Source organism: Crinia signifera, chromosome 12 (genome assembly GCF_055691185.1).
Source record: "Crinia signifera chromosome 12, ASM5569118v1, whole genome shotgun sequence".
In the NCBI taxonomy this organism is placed as follows: Eukaryota; Metazoa; Chordata; class Amphibia; order Anura; family Myobatrachidae; genus Crinia; species Crinia signifera.
The window spans coordinates 9,755,552-9,778,769 of NC_139228.1; the positions used below are offsets into that span (position 1 = coordinate 9,755,552).

Below are 23,218 nucleotides of genomic sequence, written 5' to 3' on the forward strand. Positions count from 1 at the left end.
ACCCGTCTCTCTGTGTAGTGCTGATCTAGCCGGACAGCTGTATACAGTATATATCTCAGGGCTAAAATAGCATCCGGCGACGATACAAAAACACGGGATTGGGGTAGACAAAGAAACTGCCGACTAAGCACTAGGGCTGTGTAACAACAGACATGAGGAGGGGGCACACAGTCTGGGAACATGTGCTGCTGATGCGAGATGTGACTGGCATATCACTGCCCAAACCAAAACACATCGGGCTAGTTACAGCCAATGTCTCCAGCAATATCTGGTCTCCAGCAATATACTTGTCTGGGTTTTGGTGGTCGGGCTAACCTGCAGGAGTGTAACCCCCCCCCATGCCTATTTATAGTGTAATACGTAATAGGTGAGTGCACTTGTGTGAGTGCAGGTGGTCAGTTACCACAAAACGTGTGGTTCGCTGTCAGTTAACAAAGGGGGTTATTCAGAATTGTTCCCTGTTGTGCGAATTCACAATCTGGTCGATTATCGAAGGATTGCACGTGCATATGGATCGCTGCGCACTTGCGTGAGCCAAGATAGCAACAGAAATAGGTTTAACGGCACAGAGCTGACAACCTTAGTAGTAGTTTGTTTATTTATAAGGCGCCACAAAGTGTCCGCAGCGCCATACATAGCAAACATAAAAACAAATGACAAGGTAACGTACAGGATGTGATGATAAAATACAGCATAAATCAGTAGCGCACGCAGGGGGGGGTTTCTGAGTACCCAGAAACCCCCCAGGAAAATCGGCCCTTGGGAACCGGAGATATCTGATATCAAAGCAGTGTTCCCCATCCAAGCCTGTTAATTGCTCTTCCCAGTCAGATATTTCAGGTTCTGTCTGACTTAGAGTTTTTCTGAGGGTATATTCCAAAAGCTGAGACTCTCCCCCTTTGAAGGATACTAGTAGCTTGTCTCTACTTTTCCCAGAACCAGAGTTATCAGCCTTCCAGCAGCTGAGTACTGCTCCAGCTCCACACACCTGGTATGTAGTTTTATATACTCGTTGGCAGATTGCTCTGCCTCCTGAACCCTGATCCCCTAGTCCCCAATACCATTTGGTAGGTGGGATTCTCTAGTTTTCAATTCCATTAAAATCTAAGAAATCTATTTTTGGGAACTGGAGACATCTTCAGTCAAGCAAGCTGTCCTCCCCCCCAGAAAATTATGAATAATAAGTCCACTCCACTATACACCCCTCCTCTGCGTATTAAACACCCTCTACCACCCTGGAAGTTATGTATATGGGCCCCTTCATTCAGCCCAATGCCCCCTTCTCCCACCTCATCTCCCACCATCTGTACAGTAAAGGGGTAATTAGTGGAAATTACTGATCCAGGCCCTACATGCTGAGCGGTTGATATACAGTAATACCCCCTGCCACCCGCGGGACATCAAAGCTTCCCCCACCCCTACCGCTGGAGGATAGGTAGGGGCCCCAATACATTGCTATGCCCAGGGGTCTACACTGCTGTTAAAGCCCCTGTATGTATGTATGTATGTGTGTATATATTTGTTGTTTGTTCAGTTGTTACATGCAGTCTTGAGAACGATGCTTGTGAGCATCGAAACGTCGGCTTTGACCATGTAACTGATCTTTACTTCATATAAAATCACGTTGTACCAAGACCCCTGGAGTGACACTTATTTCTTCACCTTCACCTTTATATATATATATATATATATTATTGATATACAATTGGTCTATCTATAATACTTTAACTGACCCGGCATATACTGGGTCACCTAAGTGTCCATCTCCGTGCTTTGCTCCGCCCCTCTGGAAACCCCCTTCTGAAAATCCTGCGTTTGCCCCTGTAAATAGGGGTATAGCTGGTAGAACTAAAATCAGCATCAGTTCTGAAGTAGGTGTCGAAATTGTCGAGGAGACTGAAGATAAAGTAGAGGAAGGGAAGAACAGGACAAGAGCACAGGTGAGGTAATGAGGTAGGGTGAGTACGTGAGGAAGGAGGGCCCTACTCATAAGAGTTAACATACTAAAAGGAGGTGGGTGGATGAACGAAAAACAATAGGATAAGTAGGAACGGATGGGAACGGATGGAGGGGTAGGCAGGATAGGAGTAGCGAAAAAGGTTAGGAGGAGGAGGAATAGGGTAGTTGGAAGAAGTGGGTTTTGAGGGAGCGGTTGAAGGAGGTAAGGGAATCAGAAAGCCAGATGAGTGGCGGGAGGTTGTTCCAGTGCAGGGGGGCAGCGCGAGAGAAGTCTTGGACATGGGAGTGGGAGGAGGTGACTAGGTGAGAGGTCGGCGGCGAAGCGAAGAGGATGGGAGGGAGTGTGGATAGAGATCAGTGAAGAGAGGTAAGGAGCGGTGGAGGAGGAGAGAGCAGGTGGTGGTGAGGAGTTTAAAGAGAACTCGGAAAGGAATGGGGAGCCAGTGAAGAGATAGACAGAGGGGGGAGGCGGAGGTAGAGCGGCGGGAGAGGAAGATGTGCCTAGCACCGGCGTTAAGAATGGATTGGAGAGGGGCGAGGCGGGTGAGAGGTATCCCCGAGAGAAGGATGTTGCAGTAGTCAAGGCGGGAGATGACAAGAGTGAATGAGAATAATAACGGTAAGAAATATTAAGGATTATAAGATTCAGATCAGAGGCTTATGTGTGGACATAATGTGGCATCTACCCGCCAAGTGTCTGTCTAATGGAGGCTAAGGGCCGGATGTACCAAGCGGAAAATGCGGTAAAACTGCAGGGGGTTTTACTGCATTTTCAAATGTACTAATACCCGGCCACCGCATCTTCGCAGGGCATGGTATCGCCACCCCTCGCCGCAGACACCTAAACCCCTCCCCGTCCTCCATCAAACTCCTCCTCCCCCTAGCATATGTCACAGCTGGATGTCCTTCTGGCAGCAGGGGGGAGGAGGAGGTGCCAGGGACAGCTGCGCTGAGCCGGGGATGTGATGGAGACGTCACAGTTATCGCGAGGGGCCTCTTTCACCGCACTGCTAGCCGTATATATGTTAATATATATGCACTAGCATCGCTGCGGTGAGGGGTGGCGATGTATTTTAACTCATCCTGCCATAAAGCTGGCCCACATCTCATTCACCAACTTTATCTCGCATCCTCCATTGACTCTCACTGCGTACTATAAGTATAAGAACGAAACAGACAACCACACACACCACTACCTGCCATCAGTGGCGGAACTTGTGGGTTGTGGGCCCCGGTGCTCCACCCCAAACCAAGTTCCTGATATGCCACACAGCCGTGGGTACCAGGGAGAGGCCGAAAGTGACAGGGAAAAACAGTGGGTGAGAGGGGCACCACACATCTGTATACTACAATATGTATGTGTCAGAGGCAGAGCCAAGGAGACCGGTATGGGTGCAGATTACGAAATGGCCACTAGGTGGAGACAGCACAGCAGGCATCTCTGTGATCTGGGCAACGGACTACATTTCCCGGCATACACAGGGGAGCACTGAGCTCATTAGCTGCAGCTGCTACCCCTGTGATGGGTGGAAGGCAGAGAGGGCTGATCAGGCAACCTGGAGCTCCCATTGGTTGTTGCTGTGGAAACAAGGGGCGCTTGATTGAAAGAGTGGGTGGCCCTTAGAGCATCATGGGGCCCTCCCACTATTATGTTTGCAAGTTGCAGGCTGGCAGGGAGTTCAGCAGCAGCAGCAAGGAGGAGAGAGACTGAGCTATAGCAGCCTTACCTCCTGCTCTCAGAGGGGTGAGGGAGCTGCAGGTGGTATCTGGACTGGCAGCAGTTATTGGGGTGCTGAGGTGTTTGCCATACTCTGCACCTATAGGAGCAGTTCCAACAGTGTGTCCAGGCTCACTGCCATCACACATTGGTAACAGGCACCAGAGGGCACCAGGGTGGTCCAGCAGCTGCATGCCCTCCCCATCACCCATCCTAGGGGATCTGCTCATCCATGGTGAACCTTCCAGGACTCCTCCAGGTAAGCCTCTTGCCACCCAATGCTCCAGCTTAGGAGGGGAAGGATGGGCACATGCTGGCATGGGGATAGAGAGATGATCTGCTGGGCACTGGCAAGCAGGGGAGTTGTTATCCGTGGGTACCTGCTTTGTGCCATCTTGCTGCCACCCCGCCCCCCCCCCCCCACACACACACACACACACACACACCACCACCCATCCTCCAGACCCAGAGCCTTCCTTGGTGCCTTGCCTACTGTAGTTTGTGGTGGCATAGGGGGTGGGCACAGGAGCTTTCCTAGGAGCCCCCCCACCCCTACTAACTTTGCCCCATGCCCCTCTAGGCTAGCCTGGTGGCATGTTTTAGGTATAATCCTGGTAACACCTGGATGTGGGCATTTGCCAATTCCATAACCCCCCCCACACACACACACCCTTCCTGGTTACTAGGCACCCCCACTGCATGGGTAAGCCGGGAAGTGGGAGAAACCGGAGAGGGCGGACGAGTGGGCTGAAGAGCTAGCACTCTAATGCACTGGTGGAATCTGGTCCCAAGGTCACACAGAGATAGAGGGGTGGAAGTGTGAGTGTGGGGGGCACTGCCTGGAATGAGTGGAGCCAGGGGGGTACAGTGGTGATTGGGGGGGGGGGGGGGGGGTGACAACGGGTGGGCCCCTAATCTGGGCCCAAGGTACCTTTGTGGGCAGGTGTGGAGCCTGGGGAGGCAGGGGAGGAGCCTGGGGAGGAGCTTGGGGAGGCAGGTGAAGGGCTCGGGTGGCAGGCGATGGGCTAGGGAGGAAGGTGCGGAGTCTGGGGAGGCAGGTGAGACTCGAGGCCCTGGTGGCAGGTGAGGGGCTGGGGAGGCTAGGTGATGGGCGGGGGGGAGTGATGGGCTAGGGGAGGAAGGTGATGGTCCCGGGGGGCAGGTGATGGGCCCGGGAGGAAGGTGAGGGGCCCGGGAGGCAGGTGAGGGGCCCTGGTGACAGGTGAGAGGCCCTGGTGGCAGGTGAGGGGCTGGGGAGGCAGATGAGAGGCCCTGGTGGAAGGTGAGGGGCCCTGGTGACAGGTGAGGGGCCCTGGTGACAGGTGAGGGGCCGGGGAGGGTAGGTGAGGGACCCGGGAGGCAGGTGAGAGGCCCTGGTGGCAGGTGAGGGGCCCTGGTGACAGGTGAGAGGCCCTGGTGGCAGGTGAGGGGCCGGGGAGGGTAGGTGAGGGGCCCGGGAGGCAGGTGATGGGTTGGGGAAGGTAGGTGAGGGGCCGGTGACGGTAGGTGATGGACCCTGGAGGCAGGTGAGGGGCCGCGGAGGGTAGGTGAGAGTCCCGGGGGCAGCACAGCAGGGATCAGGGCTCGGGCTGGCAGTCATACGATGTATCAGATGATAGGAGAGGCCTCCGCTGGCTGCGACAATGTATCTGTGCCCCACGCAGGTGCCGGGGCCTCCCTCCACGCGTGTCTGTATAGGGGTACGTGGGGAATGGGGTGGGGGTGAGGCCTCTCCAGATAGTGGGGGCTGTATGGTCACAGCCTCTCTCTTTAACCCTATATATCCCGGATTGGGAGAGGACGTGCCAGGCGACTAGGGGTTAATTATACCTGTATGTACTGCATGCTGTGTGTAGCACTGTGGCCCCTGTCCCACCCCTACTGCCCACCCGGGCCCCACGGCTGTCGTGTCTAGATTGCCTTTACTGAGTCTTTCTGTCTGTCTATTACATATACATATATAATTTGTATAAGGGTCACTTGTATGCGTGCACCTGTTGAACCCCCCCCCCCCCCCCCATCCCATATACTGTATGTCACTACCATCACCTATATACTGATCATTTGGAACCTGTAACATAGGATAATAATGCTCTGAGATATATGTGCATGACTAGTCTTATCCATGGGAAGTCCAGCTTGTGTCCCGGGCCCCTTCCTGCTCTCAGATGTATTAGATGATGCTTGCATGGTGACCTGTGCTTAAAAACAGGTGTCTCTCCCAGTCATTGCATGCATTGTTTTAGTGTAAGGGCCAGAGGTACTGGGTGACCCCGTTGCGGCCCAGAGAGCCGCCCACTTCGGCAGGTGAGAATCAAGGAAGGAGTCTAGGGGCCTATGTACTAAGCCTCAGAGAGAGGTAAAGTACCAGCCAATCAGCTACCAGCTGGCATTTTTCAAACACAGCCTGTGACACAACATTTACAAGCTGATTGGCTGGCACTTAGTCTCCACCCACTTCATCTCTTCAAGTATTACTACATTGACCCCAATTTATTAAAGCTGGTATGCGGCCCCTCGGTCAACAATGACTAGAAGACCACTACGTCGGCACCTAAGAATGGTCGACATACCCCACTTTATTCATGTCGACCATGTCCAGGTTGACCTAAAGCTTGTGTTGACCCTTCTGTCAGTGTGGACCTAGTGTGGTACTTTATCTCTCTATCACTCTCCACTTTATCACTTGTTAAGGCTTAATACATTTGGCCCAGAGTGTGATAAAGTGGTGGAGAGATAAATTAACAGACAATCCATTGTTACAGGTTGTGTTTGAAAAATGACAGTTAGTAGCTGATGTTATGGCACTGTATCTCTCTTCAAGGTTTGATACATCAGCCCCTGAGAGTGACAGGAGAGAGATTATAGGGGTTTACCTAGAGACCCCTCAGATGCCGCTAAAGTTATTTATGGTCTTTAGGAGAAGATGTATCAAGCTTCAAAAATGGAGAGTGAGAGAAAACCAACCAATCAGCTCCTAACTGCCATGTCACAGGCTGGGTTTTAAAAATGACAGGTGGAAGCTGATTGGCTGGTTGTGTACCATTTTCCACTTCATCACTTTTTGAAGTTTAATACATCCGGCCCCAAGTGAGGAATTTCAATTAAAATATGAAGCGTTGAGCCGGAAAGTTGGACTCCGACAATCCCGGCCGGGAGTACAGAAAGTATGGTGCCCCTGTTTAAAACAAGTGGGGTCATATTTGTAATGTCACTTGTAATTCCCCCCCTAGGCTGAGTGAGGACAGTATTGTGGGTGAAAACTGTACTTTCTAAATGTTGTAAAGTCGATATAATAAATAAGGCTTGTTCGCCAAGTCTACATGTAAGTGCAACCAATCAGCAATCACATTACATCTGCCCTGTGTAGGGTAGGCAGTGAAAGCAAGAATCTGATTGGATGCACCATGTTCTGTACCCAGAGTGATATATATATATATATATATATATATATATATATATATATATATATATATATATATATATATGCTATGCAATATAGGTGTACTGGGCTTTTAAATGAATTGTGGTATTGATGTCAGTTGCGTGAGGTCATCAGCGTTGTGGCTACATGTGAAATCTAGCACAGTTTTTATATGATGTCACTTGGGGTGTGGCTCTGAAGTGTGACATTATTTGACATCATTCGGGGAAGTAACTGCCCTCAAAGCGCCTTATTTGTGGTAAAAATGGAGAAAGTGCGGCAAAAAAAGAGAAGTTTTATTCGGACACAACCATCGGAGAGAAATATCTGCGGCGCCATTATCAGGATATGTTGTTTTGTGGTTTTATATCCACTTTTTATTCCCTCACAGTGCGCCAACAAAACGCTTGGTGCTAATTCTGTTTACAGGTGCCACACCCGCCGGCATGCTGTTACGCCTTGTGCCGGTCCTTTTTGGCTCAGACCTTGCACACGTGTCATGTTAAGCTGTCCCAAAAAGATATTGGAAGTCTTTCAATCCTCGTCAAGGTCTGATCGGCTTTTCCCGTGCGCTTTGTCCTTCAGGACGTCAACAACTGGCGCCAGTCCTAAAACTCACAAGCCGGCAAGCAGCGATGGCGGGTGTTTCGTGGGCAGGGCACCAGTCTTTATTACATGGGTAGTCTTTCTGTGTTTGAGTGTTTTCGTTACATGGGTATCGGGAAAAGGGGAATGTGCCAAATTCATTGACATTGGGAGGACCAAGGGTGTTGGAAATCCTGACAACGCGTTTCGTGTCACGACGTATGCCCTACAGGACCTGGGAGGGTTTTTGAACCGTGTTTTATCTTTTATTCATTTTCATTCCTTTTAAAATAGTGCAATTAACAGTTTCCAGTGAGCTTCTGTAGGTACTAAGCGCACACTCTGTAGAGATCTCAGATAATAGCGGAACGTAGCTGTGATCTCAGAACGTCTTCTTATTCCAAGACATCTGTCTTCTATTGCCAGACACATGCCGAGGCCTGTGCCAAACCCACCGAAAGGGCTGTTTGAAATGTCATTGGGATATTAAATGTCTGTCCAAAATGGCAAGAAATATAAAGTACCCAGTTTTTTCCGAACGCGTCTCCAAGAAAAACAAACTTAAAAAAAAAAAAAAAATATTCCCTATTTTGTGATTCCAGTGTGAGAATAAACACAGTCTTATTCTGATTGATGCGGACTTTACCGCGTTCTTACGGATCGCGTCTTTACGGCGTCTGCGCATGCGTGGAGAACGCTACGCGCATGTGCCACGCCTTGACTCGGTACCAGTTCGGACAAAGCCCGTCCAAAACTGGTCACCGCAATCAGTCGGGAAATAGGGGCGTATTATGGGCGTCATGCGGAATGACACATGGGCGTAGTTTCAAAGTGGGCAAAACGGGGCGGAAACATGGGCGGACACGGGGGAGTACACTTATGTTGGGGGGCGTACATTCGGAAACCACTCCGAATGCACGCGAGCAAAAAGGGCTGAAATGTGCGGTGTCCACAAGTGTACTATTGCTTTGCGGACACCACTCGTTCATGCGGTAGGCGAACGTACGCCTAATGACTACAACCATTAACACCTGAACCCAATAACAATCTACTCCTTTACTCATTACTCACTCATAGGACGCTTGTCAGTGCTTTAATTGAAACCATTGCACTTCAATTGCTGTAAGGGTTAATGTGTGCTATGCATGTGTTAGGCATGCTTGTAAGGATATATTGGAATCTAATTGATTCCAATTCCAAATAAGCAGTTTTTTATGAGGATAGGTAATTGAATAAGTGGGTCATGTGATGTCTTGCAGAAGATACTTCATAGTGGGTTGTTTGGCGTAAATCCTCCGCTTACGTGCGGTAGCACCGCTTGGCTCCCGTTCGGATGCGGTATTCCCGAGCATACTCTGTAATACTCTGTAATACCGTGCCGAATCGGAGTGTTTCTCCCGCACACGCATGGTTTGTATGTCGTCCGTAAACACGCCCTGTTCTTAAAGAGTGAGTCCGTCCGAATGCGGAGGACACGTGGGCGTTTCTACGGACGATGGCCGCATGCGGCAAAACACCGTGGCGTGCGGACCGCTCCGTAAGAATGCGGGAATATCCGCACAGATCAGAATAAGGGCCAGAGAGTGTGTGGACCTGTGGGGGGCTGACATAGCGAGCCCCTGTTACGTCTGAGGCTCAGTTTCAGGAGTCTTTATTTTATCTAGATGTGGTAACTCCGGGCAGTGAGGCCCGGTCTGTCACTGGGCCGAGGCAGCTCTGTAACATAGCGTCTGACTGGAAAATATGTCGGTCGAGACTACGATGAAATTCCACTTTTTTTACGCGTTTGTCTGAGCGTTCCTGGCTTCTTGGATACGTATGAAAGGGCTGGATCAGATGCCTCTGGAATATTATTGTAATCCATTAGCCTTTTAGCTGCCGCGCAAACCTTTTTTGTACTAAACGCCATGAAGGAAGTGCGGTCAGGCAATGGTTATGTCTGTAAATCTGTGTCTGAAATAAAGTTACATTAACCTCTTCTGTGACGGTTGTGAGGAAATATGTATGGTAGCATTTCTATACACCAGATCTCCAGCAGGACATACTGTAGGGCCTACTAGTGGCCATGGGGCTGATTCACTATTGCTAATGCCAGTTTCCGCAAGGCCAATGCCAGGGTCTGTGCAAGCAAGGAAGTCGCTCCACCCCCACCGTATTGCTGTATGCCACGGGTTCTCACACTCGGTCCTCAGGACCCCACACAGTGCACAGTTTCCAGGTCACCCGGCAGGTGCACAGGTGCATTCATTACTCAATGACACATTTTAAAAGATCCACAGGTGGAACTAATTATTTCACTTGTGATTCTGTGAGGAGACCTGGAGAACATGCACTGTGTGGGGTAATGAGGACCGAGTTTGTGAACCTGTGCTGTCTGAGATTGCGTTATCGCCAAATAGTTCCTGGCCGCAATACGACATTTTGACACCAAAACTGACCCACCTGAGATCCATCCAACATTACTTTGTATAGGCAATCTGACGGACTTCCAAAGGTGTATTAACCCCAAAATTGTCCATATTTCTCTCCATGAACTAGGGCAGGCCAGGTTGCCATGGATATATGTATGTATATAGATTGTGGGACAAGGGTCATCATGTGTCGCGGTCTTGTTCTGTCAGTGGCTCAGGAATGTGGAGTGCCCCCCCCCCCCCCTGTACAGTGTATACCAGCAGCGGACGGACAGTACAGGTGTAGGTGCGGACACTGAACAAATATTGACTCTGAGATCAGGGGAAGCATAATTCTCTCTCCTCTGTCCTTCCTGATCAGTTATTGCTCTGCGCTCACCCACTTCTCTATTACAGGTCTGTGACGCCATGCTCCGCAACCCGGGAAGGGCCCACCATTAAAACGGCAGAGGAGGATTTACTTGGCAGAGGAGCTGACATTCTTATGCTGGACGCGTTCTGTTGGATATCCCTTCACAAGAGAAAGTTCAGTTGACGACGGCGGGTGACTGTCCCCCCCCCACCCATATCATCCGGTGCTGGGGATCCAGACCGGCTGGGGGCTGACTGACACCACCCCCCGGGCTGTGGTTGCCACGGGTGTCTCAGACTGGGGGTCCGCACAGGGTCTCTCCTGATGCTGCATGAAAGGACAGGTGTATCTCCCCTCGCTGGCTTCCTATGCTCGGCTGGCCGGTCTGTGCTATGCATTGGGCTTTCTGGACTTTCAGCCTATTGTTTTGCTGCGTTGAAGGTGAGTTGGTTTTTTTGGGGGGTGCAATTTGTCCTTTCACATTCGTAAAAAGTAAAATACTAAGGGCCAGATGTATCAAGCTTCAAAACGTGATAAAGTGGAGAGTGATAAACAGCCAGCCAATCACCTCCTACCTGTTATTTTTCAAACCCAGCTTGTGACATGGCTGGTAGGAGCTGATTGGCTGGCTGTTTATACCTTTTGAAGCTTAGTGCATCTGGCCCTTAGAGGGAGATGCGCCAACCTTCTTCATAGGACTAGCTGAGGTGTTGCCCTTTGCGACCAATCAGATCCTAGCTTTCATTTTATGCACTGTACTGGATAGGTGAGAGGTTAAAGGTGATTGGTTGCTAGGGGCAAATTCTCTGCAGGTCCTCTTGGTTCCAAGACTCTCCCCCAATGCATCTATGTAATCCACCTATATGAGGAAAACCTGTCTTGCTGCTTATGTTATAACAATGCCCTGGCACCTGTTCTGTTTCCATTATCCTTCCTACACCTTGCTGACGTACATACGTCCTCTGTTCCTTACACTTCTATGGCCTGCAGCTGTCAGTAAATTCATTCAGATAAAACGAGTCCGATATTTGCCTCTTGGCTAGAGAAAAGCGAGACGTGTCACCATATCTTCCACTACGGGCAGAGGTCCGTACACCACATGGTTCAGTCACCCTCGTTCCATGCTCTCTGATGCCATTTGGTACGATAGAAATGACTCTGTCCCTAATTATGTCTCCACTACAACAATATAAAACAGGGTTTACCAAACTCGGGCCTGAAAGCACCCTAGCAACAGGGCCAGATTAAGGTGGGTCAGTACCTCTGGGCTCTCCTCTATCTAGGGCCACCTGTGGTTGGCATGTATTTAAAAAAAAAAGGTTTTGTGCATGGGAGTGGGGTAGTGCTGCAGCTTTACCTATCTGCCAATGTGACAATGATTACTGGTGCTGAGCATCGAGAGCTGAGGCACACTGACTGCACAAGTGTGCAGTGCATTACTGGGAGTTGACTATGTCCCATGAGACTTTGCACAAGATGTCAGAGGGTGAGAAGCTTGTGTTGAGCTCTGATTGATGGAGCTCGTCACATGCTTCTCAGGCCCATGGAAAAGCGCAGCAGCAGCGGCCTCGTCATGGGAGGGTTTTTAATCAGAGGTAGCGCAGAGCCTGTCAGGGCTCCTACAGAGTAATGTACAGAGGGACAAACACAGGCTTTTCATGTGGTGTATATATATCTATATATATATATATATATATATATATATATATTAATCCCCCCCCCCCGCAGTTACCCATTGACCAAGTTTATACTGCCCTTACTCTGTTTTTTAGTTGACAGTGTAATATTCCCCTGTGCAGTTTGCAGGCAGTAATGACAGTGGGAGGGTGCCCCCCTGTCTAAAGTGACCTGGGCCCCCCGAAGGCTTAATCCGCCCCTGCCTAGCAGGCCAGGTTTTAAGGATATTGGTGCTTGAGCACATGTGATTAGTACCTCATTCAGTTTCATTATACCATGTGTCATATCCCTACACCTGTACTGTTTGCCTTGTAGACCAGCTTTGGAGAACCCTGATATAAAATGTTCCTCTACATGCCTAAGGTTGACAGGTTTGGAAGGTCGGCACAAGCAAAAGATCAACAATGGCTAAGTCGACAGTCAAGAGGTTGACATGAGTGTTTATTACGCGCAGACATGTGTCGACAGGCGGTATTTCCTGCCCTGCCATCCACAGGGGTGTGGATGGAGAATAGAGTAGTGTGCTGAGCGCAGGGAGCCATGCGAGGGGACGCGGTACACTTTTGACGGTGTCCATGTCGACTATGTTGACATTCGGTACAGGAAAAAAACATGTGAAAAACTCTTGTCGACCTTGGGATTGTCAACCTAGCGACCTAATTCTTTATGCGAAGGGGCATGTGCAATCACGGGCGCTGTTCCCACCTCTGAATCAGGCCCTTTGTATCTATCTATCTATCTATCTATCTATCTATCTATCTATCTATCTAGATACCAAACAAAAGCTATTCTCATTGTCCCCCCCCCACAGGTGCCATCCGATCAGACGCTCAGACAGTGGTTGGCCGCGCTGGAGAGAGTGCGGTGCTGGGGTGCAACATTCTCCACCAGGACACGGGGCGCCCTCCCCTCTATGTCATTGAGTGGGTGCGCTTTGGCTTCATCCTCCCCATCTTTATCAAATTCGGCCTCTACTCCCCCCGCGTGGACCCACAGTACCTCGGTAAGTACCGGATGCACCAGCAATGGCCATGTTGTGTTTCATGTATGTTTGTGCTCCGGTAATTTGCGCAGTACGGGCGTTACGGCGTAGTAACAGTAGCGAGGGGCGATTATAACTGATCCTCAGCAGTTCCACAGATCTCTTATCTGTCACCAGAGCCCGGGGATAGGATTACACAGCCAGACACAAAGCCGCTTGTTTGCTACCTGTTGTAATATAAAGAGCCCGGTCCGGCTTGGCAGGAGGGGCAGGTGGTTTGGGGAATGAGGAAGTGGACGCACCAGTGACTCTGTATAACACAGAGGTGGGCTGGTGGAGTCAGGTCAGTGGAGGATAATGACCGTCTTGGGCGTGCTACTGGTTGCCAGGATCTTAAAAGGCTTTTTACGGCTTCTAATCTGAGCAGGGACTTTGTCATTATTTGTTCTGGGTGTTTTATTGTAGAATAATGCAAAAACAGGTCACATGTTCCATCCTCACTAAACAGATTGTCAGCTCTTGGTACAGTAATCCCCCTCCTTCCCTCTCTTACAGATATTCATGCATTTGTTGGGGTACCGGGATATCTTGGAAGTTGAGAGGTTAAGGGGAAGAAATGCGCTCAGGGTAATTAGGACGCCTTGTGGTTTGGCCCAAGTTTGTGGGGTGTCAGGCTGCATTACTCACGCCCTACCACCGATGCTAGGAGGAAGGAAAGGGGCTTCAACGCTGTGAGCGGGTGGTTACTCCAGAGAGGCCAGACAGCTCTCGCTACATCATACTTGTATGCCCAAAACTGTACCACAGTACACAATAACTCGGCACATGGTCTCTGGGACCAGTGTGGGTCGTCCTGAGGGCCTTGCTTAGAGGAGCTTACAATCTACTCAGAGATTAAGTTGTAATGATATGATTTGTTCTGTTCCTAAGAACAAATATTCTTGTCTTATACATTGTCCTACGCCGTCCAATCACCTCCTACCTGTTATTTTTCAAACCGAGCTTGTGACATGGCTGATTGGCTGGCTGTTTATCACTTTTGAAGCTCAGTGCATCTGACCCTTAGAGGGAGATGTGCCAACCTTCTACATAGGACCAGCTGACCAGTTAGAAGTCGCACTTATAGCCCTGTGCTCAGAGACTAACGGGATTGTGTGCAATCATGTGGAACCTGGATTCCCCCGTGTATGTTGGATTTAATCACAAAACTGTTGTGACCACCTGACGGGGAACCACGTGTCCCAGGATTAATACACGCTAAGACGTGTAATTATTATAGTGTTCCTGGCAGGTGAGCATAGGAGCAGGGCAGAGCTGGCCACGTGGGTTCCCACCCTGACTTCTGTTGGGTAGGCCCCAGCGACGGGTGACAGCGAGGACTGTCACCAGAGATGAGCTCCTATTCTACAGGGACGACACCCATTGTCTGCTGCCGGGACAAAGGATCCTTTTATTTCAGTAGCAGGGGAGGGGCACCCAACGGTCACTCCATAACAAGTGTGTAGCCTCGGGCCCCTGGGTGGGGAACGTGAGAGACGTACGCTGGGGGATTTGTACTCGCAGCGTTTATGTGTCACTGAGATTATCTGTGCATTGTTCAGTGTTCCACAGCAGCCAGTTTGCCAGGGGAGGGGAACAGCCCAATTTACCCTCCACGCTGCTGTGGGAAATTGTAAATCTACACTCTGGGAAGTCACCAATTCTGCCTCATGGAGAAGTCACCCCTGAAGTGACGGGGCAGGTGTGAATGAGATCATTTGCATGCGCAGGTGTCTCGCCAGGTCACGTGACACAAGCACAAGGGTGAGGGGTGTATGAGTTGAATACCTATTCGTGAGTGCAAACAGCGCACTCATACACTGGCCCCACCCCCTGGGTATGAATCCACCAATCCACATTGAACATTTCTGTAAAGCAAGTGTGGCAAGCTGTCATTCATTCTGTGTCTGCTCCGGGCTGCTGACCTGCTGCAGGGGGCACAGAGAGAGTATGGCGCACCTATAGTGCCATAGGCGCCTATTCAGTGGGTGCTCAAGGGCTTGAGCACCCACAGAAATTGATGACCACCCATGGGCCCGAGTCCTGCTGCTGGACCGCAGTATTAACTTGCTAATTTGCGGTTGTAGCATCCCCATCACCGGCCCGGAAGAGTGTATTCCGTCCATGCAGTAATACGCAGACATGGGGCGGGACAGCCTGTGCATTCTGTGTGGCACTGGCGTCTGACGTCGGCGTGCATAGTGCGCACTGGCTGAGTAGCTCAGCAGCAGCCCACCCGCCCCTATCCCACTGCACTCCCCCTCCCTCATTGCCGGCACAGGTACTGTGGGGACATTTATGTACTTGGCACTGTGGGGGCATTTATGTACTTGGCACTTTGGGGGGGAGGGGGGGGGGGCATTTATGTACCTGGCACTGCTGCCGTAATTTGAATATTGGAGACAACTATGTTGCGTAATATAAATTGTTATTATTTGTGGCCACGCCCATTCCCCATGAAGCCACTCCCCTATATTTTTGGATTGAGTACCCACCAGCAAAAACATAAATCGTGGCCTATGTACAGGGCCACATCTATCTATCTATCTATCTATCTATCTATCTATCTATCTATCTATCTATCTATCACCAACCTATAACTGTAGACTTGCATATGGAAGAGGTGGTGTTATAGGTGATGACAGAAGGTCATTGGCTGCATGTTGTCCGCAGGCCTGCTTTGTACAATGAGAGACCATTGGTGGAGAATAGGTCACCAGATCACATCTGACAGAGAGCTGCCTCTGGTGGCGTCTAATATTCTCTAGAAAAGCAACGTTATTTACCCTTACAGTCTGTATGCTGGTCACCTGTGGGCTTACCTATACACGCTGGTCACTTGTCAGCTCACCTATACACGCTGGTCACCTGTGGGCTCACCTATACATGCTGGTCACCTGTGGGCTCACCTATACATGCTGGTCACCTGTGGGCTCACCTATACATGCTGGTCACCTGTGGGCTCACCTATACACGCTGGTCACCTGTGGGCTCACCTATACACGCTGGTCACCTGTGGGCTTACCAATACACGCTGGTCACCTGTGGTCTCACCAATACACGCTGGTCACCTGTGGGCTTACTAATACACGCTGGTCACCTGTGGGCTAATCTATACATGCTGGTCACCTGTGGGCTAATCTATACATGCTGGTCACCTGTGTGCTCACGTATACACGCTGGTCACCTGTGGGCTTATATATACATGCTGGTCACCTGTGGGCTCACCTATACACGCTGGTCACCTGTGGGCTTACCGATACACGCTGGTCACCTGTTGGCTTACCAATACACGCTGGTCACCTGTTGGCTTACCAATACACGCTGTTCACCTGTGGGCTAATCTATACATGCTGGTCACCTGTGGGCTAATCTATACAGGCTGGTCATCCGTGGGCTCACCTATACATGCTGGTCACCTGTGGGCTCACCTATACACGCTAGTCACATGTGGGCTCACCTATACACGCTGGTCACCTGTGGGCTGACCTTTATAGGCTGCCGCTGCTGGTCAGCTGTGGGCTAATCTATACATGCTGGTCACCTGTGGGCTTACATTTATAAGTTGCTGGTCACATGTGTTATACATGCTGGTCACCTGTGGGCTCACGTTTATAAGTTGCTGGTCACATGTGTTATACATGCTGGTCACCTGTGGGCTTACCTATACATGCTGGTCACATGTGTGCTCACGTTTATAAGCTGCTGGTCACCTGTGGGCTCACGTTTATAGGCTGCTGGTCACCTGTGTTATACATGCTGGTCACCTGTGGGCTCACGTTTATAAGCTGCTGGTCACCTGTGGGCTCACGTTTATAAGCTGCTGGTCACCTGTGGGCTCATGTTTATAGGCTGCTGGTCACCTGTGTTATACATGCTGGTCACCTGTGGGCTCACGTTTATAGGCTGCTGGTCACCTGTGGGCTCACCCATGGTTAATGAGATCTCATTATTCTGTCAGCAGACAGGCACTAGATGGAGAAGGACCACAGAGTGGAAAGGGTCTGAAGACCCCTGACTGTAATGTAAGCCCCTTCCCCCTCTCCTCAGTGATCTCCCTCCTCACTCAGCAGGTGTATTGTCCTACACGGAAGCCCATAGCTCACATATACAGGGCTTTGTATGTGTCTCCTGTCCTCAGTGTCCCAGCAAGTACAATGGCCAGTCATCATGTCACTCTCTGCAGCACTGTAGGAATAACATATAACCCTTCATGTGTTGTATAATCACACTATGTGTCATTTATCCCCCACTCCTTATTGTTCCTTTACTCAGAATGTGCTCCTGGACAACTGACTTGCAGTCTCCTAGGTAACAATGCTTTATATTAGTTGCTGAAGTCAAATGTAGGCGCATGTCAGTGCAAGTTTAGGCTAATGTAACTGTAAGTGAGCCAGCTCGCCAGGCCGTGGATTGTGTGACATGGGAAAAGTTGATAAAATATTCTTATTATATTGATCGATAGTTATTTAGGCAGCTTATTAATACCAGCAACCTACGTCTAATAAAAGTCCAGCGTAGATGATGAGACGCGCCTGGAGATAAGATGTTTGTAACGTGAGGAAATAGATCAAAGGTTGACTTAAATAAACAGACTGACGGCATCATAGATGGTATAGTAGGTGCCAACTTTTTTTCTGGCACAGGTCTCCAGAATTTCCAACTTCTGTGGAACTAGATGTACCAGCATGCCCTTCCAATCAGGAACCTGCTGGGACTTGTAGTTTCCACGACAACTGGCATAATACATGACCCTGTCTTGGGGCGTAATTTGAAAGCGGAGAGAGAGCAGAAACAAAGGATTGTGGAGACGGAATAGTGATTGGATATGAAATCACTCGGAGACGCCAGGATCAGCTCCGTCCGTGGCTATTCCATATCAAACCCGGCTCCTGTAGCAACAGCTTGTTTATTTTCAGCGCCGGGCAAAGAAAGGAACGCTCAAGCAGAGCATCTCGCAAGAGTGGGGGGCAGAGGGAGGCTCTGCGGCCTAGCCCGGCATTGTCCAAATGCTCCAATTTAAATTTCCATCTCCGTGGTTACCAGGTGGACGAGAGAGGAGGGCTCCCAGCGTGTTTGGGGCTGGGCTCGGAGGGAGGGGAGATGAGAGGGGTGCGCTAGCATTTTACAAAGTCTCAAATCACTGGCTCTGCATTGTACGACGTACTCGCTGGAGTAAGGAGAGCTGAGCCGTTGAGTGTGATATTCAGGGAGAGACTGAAGCTGGGCCCGCTGCATGCCGGATCCCACATTCCGCAAAGTGTTCCGAGGGATAACAGGCAGCCTGTAATTCCGGATAGTTCTAATCAGAAGTACTTATCCTTTGGGTCTCAGACTTGTGGTACTACAAGTCTAAGCATAGATGTGTACATTGGGATGCAGTCAAAATCCCGACAGGGTTGAAATCCCGAATGGGTCATAATACCGACAAGGACAAAATCTGGACATTTAAAATACTGACAAGGACAAAATCCAGACATTTAAAATCCCGACAGGGTCAAAATACAGACATATACAATGTACAGGTGAAACAGTCAACATGACTTTCCGTCGACAGGTCGTAAGGTCGACATGGGGTTTTTCACTGTTTTTTGACCCGACGTGCCGACAGGCGGTATTTCATGTCCTACCATCCACCAGGGCGTGGTGGGAGAAAAAAATAGTGTGCCGAGCGCAGCGAGGCACCGTGCCCGAAGCATTGCGTGCGAAGCGAGCTATGCGAGGGGCCGCGGTTCACTTCCAGCTGTGTCCATCTTGACTGTGTCGACATTCGGGTCAAAAAAACAGTGGGAAAAACCATGTCGACCGTAAGTCATGTTGACTGTTTCACCTGTACATTCTACATGTTGGTATTTTGACCCTGTCGGGATTTTAAATGTCGGGATTTTAAATGTCGGGATTTTAAATGTCGGGATTTTAAATGTCGGGATTTTAAATGTCGGGATTTTGTCCATGTCGGGATTTTGTCCTTGTCGGTATTATGACCCATTCGGGATTTTGACCCTGTCGGGATTTTGACCGTTGGGATTTCATACCGAATCCGAATGGTGCCTTATAATACTGGCACGTCAGCCCACGTTACAGCAGTGTCAACCTTGTATAGGCAACCTGTAGAGTGTAAGCTCTTCTGCATAGATGTGTACATTATACCACTGGCTTATCAGTCCACGTAATAGCGGTGTCAACTACATATAGACGACCGGTAGAGTGTAAGCTCCTCTGCTTAGATGTGTACATTATACCACTGTTAGAACGTAAGCCGCATATAGCGTAATCTCCTTTGTTTTTTTGCTACTATACTAGATTGCAAGCTCCCGCGTCTAACCGATATTTCCTGACGCCTTACTCAGTGTTGACGTTTTTCCGTTCTGTCACCTTGAAAACAGGACATTGACAACTTTATGTAACATATAATCATCCAGTTTCCATTACCAGGCCGCGTTTTCTGGAGATGAACCTATTATTTTAATGGAGTATACGTTCGGAGAGCTGTATGGCGGTCTGGACATCTGATGTAATTACTAACAGCGGCACTGGCCTGTGTCGCTGTAATACAGCACACCGTGTTCCTGTCATAGAGAACAGCTTTCTCTGGCCAGGGCGGGCCAGCATTTTACTGCCTCCAATAAATACTCCTATTCTTTGTTAGCCTGCTATAAAATGGGTGAGAGATTGGACTCTGTCAGTAGCCAGAGTCATAAACTGTGCACTGGGGGACACTCCGTCCCTTCCTAAATCCTCTCCCAGGCCCTGTAGGGGCTCCACGTGGGCACAGTACGTGGCAGTCCGTGGACGTGTCCTTGCACTACAGTGTGATGTGTCCTTACGCAGCCCACTGCATGGCGAATATCACAGTCGCCGATGCGTTCGAATGGGTGGGGGCAGGCACGGTCCGGAGCAGGGGGACACCAAGTGTTTTAGGGGCGTCCCCTGGGAATGCAGGTAGGCCAATTCCAGCCGGGGGGGCGGGTGGCTGTCATCACATGACGTCCGTGCCTGCCCACTCTTTGGCGGACTCCGACTCAAATAAAAGTCAGTTTAGACTGGGAAATAAATCATTCGATGGTCAGCAATTATCAAATCATTTCTCTCCCCTTCGGCCTCACATGTTACCGAGGGGATTCGGGCGTCAGCAGCAAACGGTACTGAATCAGGCTCCTACACCTCTGGTTTCTCACCCTATTACACATTGGAGAGAGATAACGTGGAGAGAGATAAAGCACCAACCACCCCATTAGTAGAAGCTGTGCCACGCCTCCGTAAGTGTGATCTGTGCGGGTCACACGTGGGCCAATTCTTGTATCATGCCTCTGCGTGTCTCTATCCTCCGGCCCAAACATGTTACCTTGTTTGGGTGTACGTTAGCAGAGACTGAAGGAACGGGATGCGCCATTGACAAAGATTTCAACTTGAAATAATAGGAGACGTTAAATTTTTTCCCCCTGCTGCCGTGGTGTTTGCGCCTGCCGCACGGTCCCGGCAACAAAGGGTTAATGAACGCAGCTAAACCGCCCTGACATTCCCCTGGTGCATCTTTTGAAAGTTTGAAAAATGCTGTTAACTTTGATCCTTCTCTAACCCCCCCACCAAGTTCCCTCGCTCCCCCTCCCCTATTTATTATCCACCCCCCTTTCCCTGCCTCATTTATCTCTTTCATCCCTCCCTATAACCAGTAACACTGGATTCCCTGCCAGGATCAGGGTGCAGAGAGATTGCTGGGCTCGGTGCTACGGCGGGTCTGCTGGAAATACCAGGAGTTCATGTTATTCAGTATATCAGTCTTTCACTCTTCAATAGGTAATCATTTCTAATTCTCAGACTAGGACTTGGCCAGTAAGGAGCACTCCTGCCATTCGCAGCATGGAAGGTCATGGCAGCATCGACTCCATGAGTGAGTGTATGGACGCGCAGGACTAGCGCGGTAACTAGACGCTGGAGACGTGTCACGTACCTACAGGACTGCAGGCGCCCCCCCCCCCCCCTTGAACGCACCTAAATTTCTGAATTATCACCCACAAAATAAACGGTGGTTTCCCGTCAATCCAAAGAATTCTCACTGTGGGCCAGATGCACTAAGCTTCAAAAGTGATAAAACGGAGAATGATAAACAGCCAATCAGCTCCTACCTGCCATGTCACAGACTGTGTTTGAAAGATGTCAGGCAGAAGCTGATTGGCTGGCTGTTTATCACTCTCCATTTTATCACTTTTGAAGCTTAGTGCATCTGGCCCAAAGTCCGTAACGGGATACGGTCACTTGGTTGCCACAATGAAGATCAATATTAGGTCGACAGGGCTTAGGTTGACAAAGGGTCAGAAGGTCGACACACACATTAGAAGGTCGACAGTCAAAATGTCAACATGGGTTTTTCACATTTTTTTGAGCCGACTTGGGGCTTAGGTTGACATATGACATAGGGCAGCAAAGGCAACAGGCGGTATTTTATGCCCTACCACCCACTAAGGCACGGAGGGAGAATATATCAGTGTGCTGAGTGCAGCGAGCCATGTGGGGAAGACATGGTACACTGATACGGTGTCCATGTCGACTTACGTCGACATTCAGGACAAAATAAATTTGAAAACCTCAGGTCGGCTTTTTGACTGTTGACTTTCCCATTGTGGACCTAATACTTGTGTCAACCTTAGCCATGTCGACCTATGTCACATGTCGACCTTTGGGGGTCGACCAGTTGAATGTTGACCTTCATGCATTGGTTGGAATTGCTGCAGCAGCACTTGTATTATTGTTTCCATAGGGATCACCCAGTTCCTGACTGGCACAGGTACCAGCTCGCACCCCTGTGCTATACTGCCCCCTGAGTGTTCATCATGACAGGACTTGTGTGAGTGAATCCTCCCTGCCAAGTGCAGAATATAGGAGGGCATTCGACACACACCGAGCAATTATGCCGCCCCTCCTCGCTTTACCCAGAATCCTCCTTTGTGTGATCCTTTCAATGTCGGTTGCTAAGCAGGATGGCTCGTTACTTAGACAACAATAATGTTCCTAAAAAAAAAAAAAAAATCATGAATGGAAGTTAATGGAGGGTTTTGACATCAGAGGAGGCGCTAAGTCTTTATATCCGGCTGCTAAATATACATCCATCATATTAAACCCAGAAGCCGAGGGTTTCGCAGGAGCCGAGCAGCTCTGCCTCTCGCCAGGAAGGCGGGCAGCCAATGAGATTCACAGCCTGGTTATCTCCGGGGTACCCAAATATTCATGGGGTGTGGGTGGGGTCTCCAGCAGGGAGTATAACCCAAAGGGGTCCAGGCAGACTATTAACCCTCTGCACGCCGCTACAATGCAAATATCCGTATAGCGCACACATATATCGCAGCGCTTTACCGAGAATACTTAGTCAACCGCAAGGGTCCATAGTGGTGCGTACAATCTATGGGGGAGATTTATTTACAGCTTTGAGAGATAAAGTACCGGCCATCAGCTTCTAACTGCCATGTTACAGGCTGTTTAAAAAATGACATTAAGGAGCTGATTGGCACTTTATCTCTACCCACTTTGGGCCAGATGCACTAAGCTTCAAAAGTGATAAAATGGAGAGTGATAAACAGCCAGCCAATCAGCTCCTGCCTGACATTTTTCAAACACTTTTTCAAACACTTATTCTGGTTCAATCGCAAAGGCAAATTCCTTGCCCCCCCCCCCCCCCTCCACTGCTGCTGCGTCCCCGGTCACCGCCACGCTCCCCGGTCCCCTGCATTGGGTCAGTGCACGCGCAGTACCTTCATACATATTGCGCATGCACTGGCCCGAGCCTCCGGGGACTGCCTTTCCAGCAGCCCCTGGACGCTTGATCGGGTTCCCGGGTTGCGGCGCAGGCGTAGTATGGTCCGCGGTACTGCGCATGCGCAGAACCCGTTTTGGGGGCTGACGCGCATTTGTGCAGAGAGAGGCATCCCGGAGGGAGGGAACACCTCCCAATAGGACTGCCTTGAGTGACTGGCAGGTCAGACTTCCAATAGGAAGTCACTGCCAGTTACAATGAAGCCAGTGCACTTCAGGCAAAGACAGTGGCGGATTTTACCTTGCGGGGACTGCCACTGCTCAA

At 49.9% G+C, this 23,218-nt stretch overlaps 2 protein-coding genes across 4 annotated transcripts in view; both read left to right on the forward strand.

Moving 5' to 3' along the window:
- Nucleotides 1-2,992: 2,992 nt before the first annotated feature.
- The window catches only part of IGSF9 (immunoglobulin superfamily member 9), a 72,677-nt gene continuing 52,451 nt past the window's right edge, over nucleotides 2,993-23,218 (forward strand). Inside the window, exons 1-3 of one of the 2 annotated variants that reach the window (XM_083167734.1) lie at nucleotides 2,993-3,935; nucleotides 10,493-10,889; nucleotides 12,937-13,128. In XM_083167734.1, coding sequence (XP_083023860.1) covers nucleotides 10,817-10,889; nucleotides 12,937-13,128 — 265 coding nt within the window. In that variant the 5' untranslated portion in view covers nucleotides 2,993-3,935; nucleotides 10,493-10,816. Of the gene's footprint in view, nucleotides 3,936-5,113; nucleotides 5,377-10,492; nucleotides 10,890-12,936; nucleotides 13,129-23,218 lie in introns of those variants that run through there. The other variant, XM_083167735.1, reaches the window with a different exon arrangement.
- Nucleotides 21,662-23,218, forward strand: part of CFAP45 (cilia and flagella associated protein 45) — a 129,924-nt gene continuing 128,367 nt past the window's right edge. For both annotated transcript variants that reach the window (XM_083167737.1, XM_083167739.1), the window contains exon 1: nucleotides 21,662-21,668. In XM_083167737.1, the coding sequence (XP_083023863.1) occupies nucleotides 21,666-21,668 (3 nt within the window). In that variant the 5' untranslated portion in view covers nucleotides 21,662-21,665. The remainder of the gene's footprint in view (nucleotides 21,669-23,218) is intronic.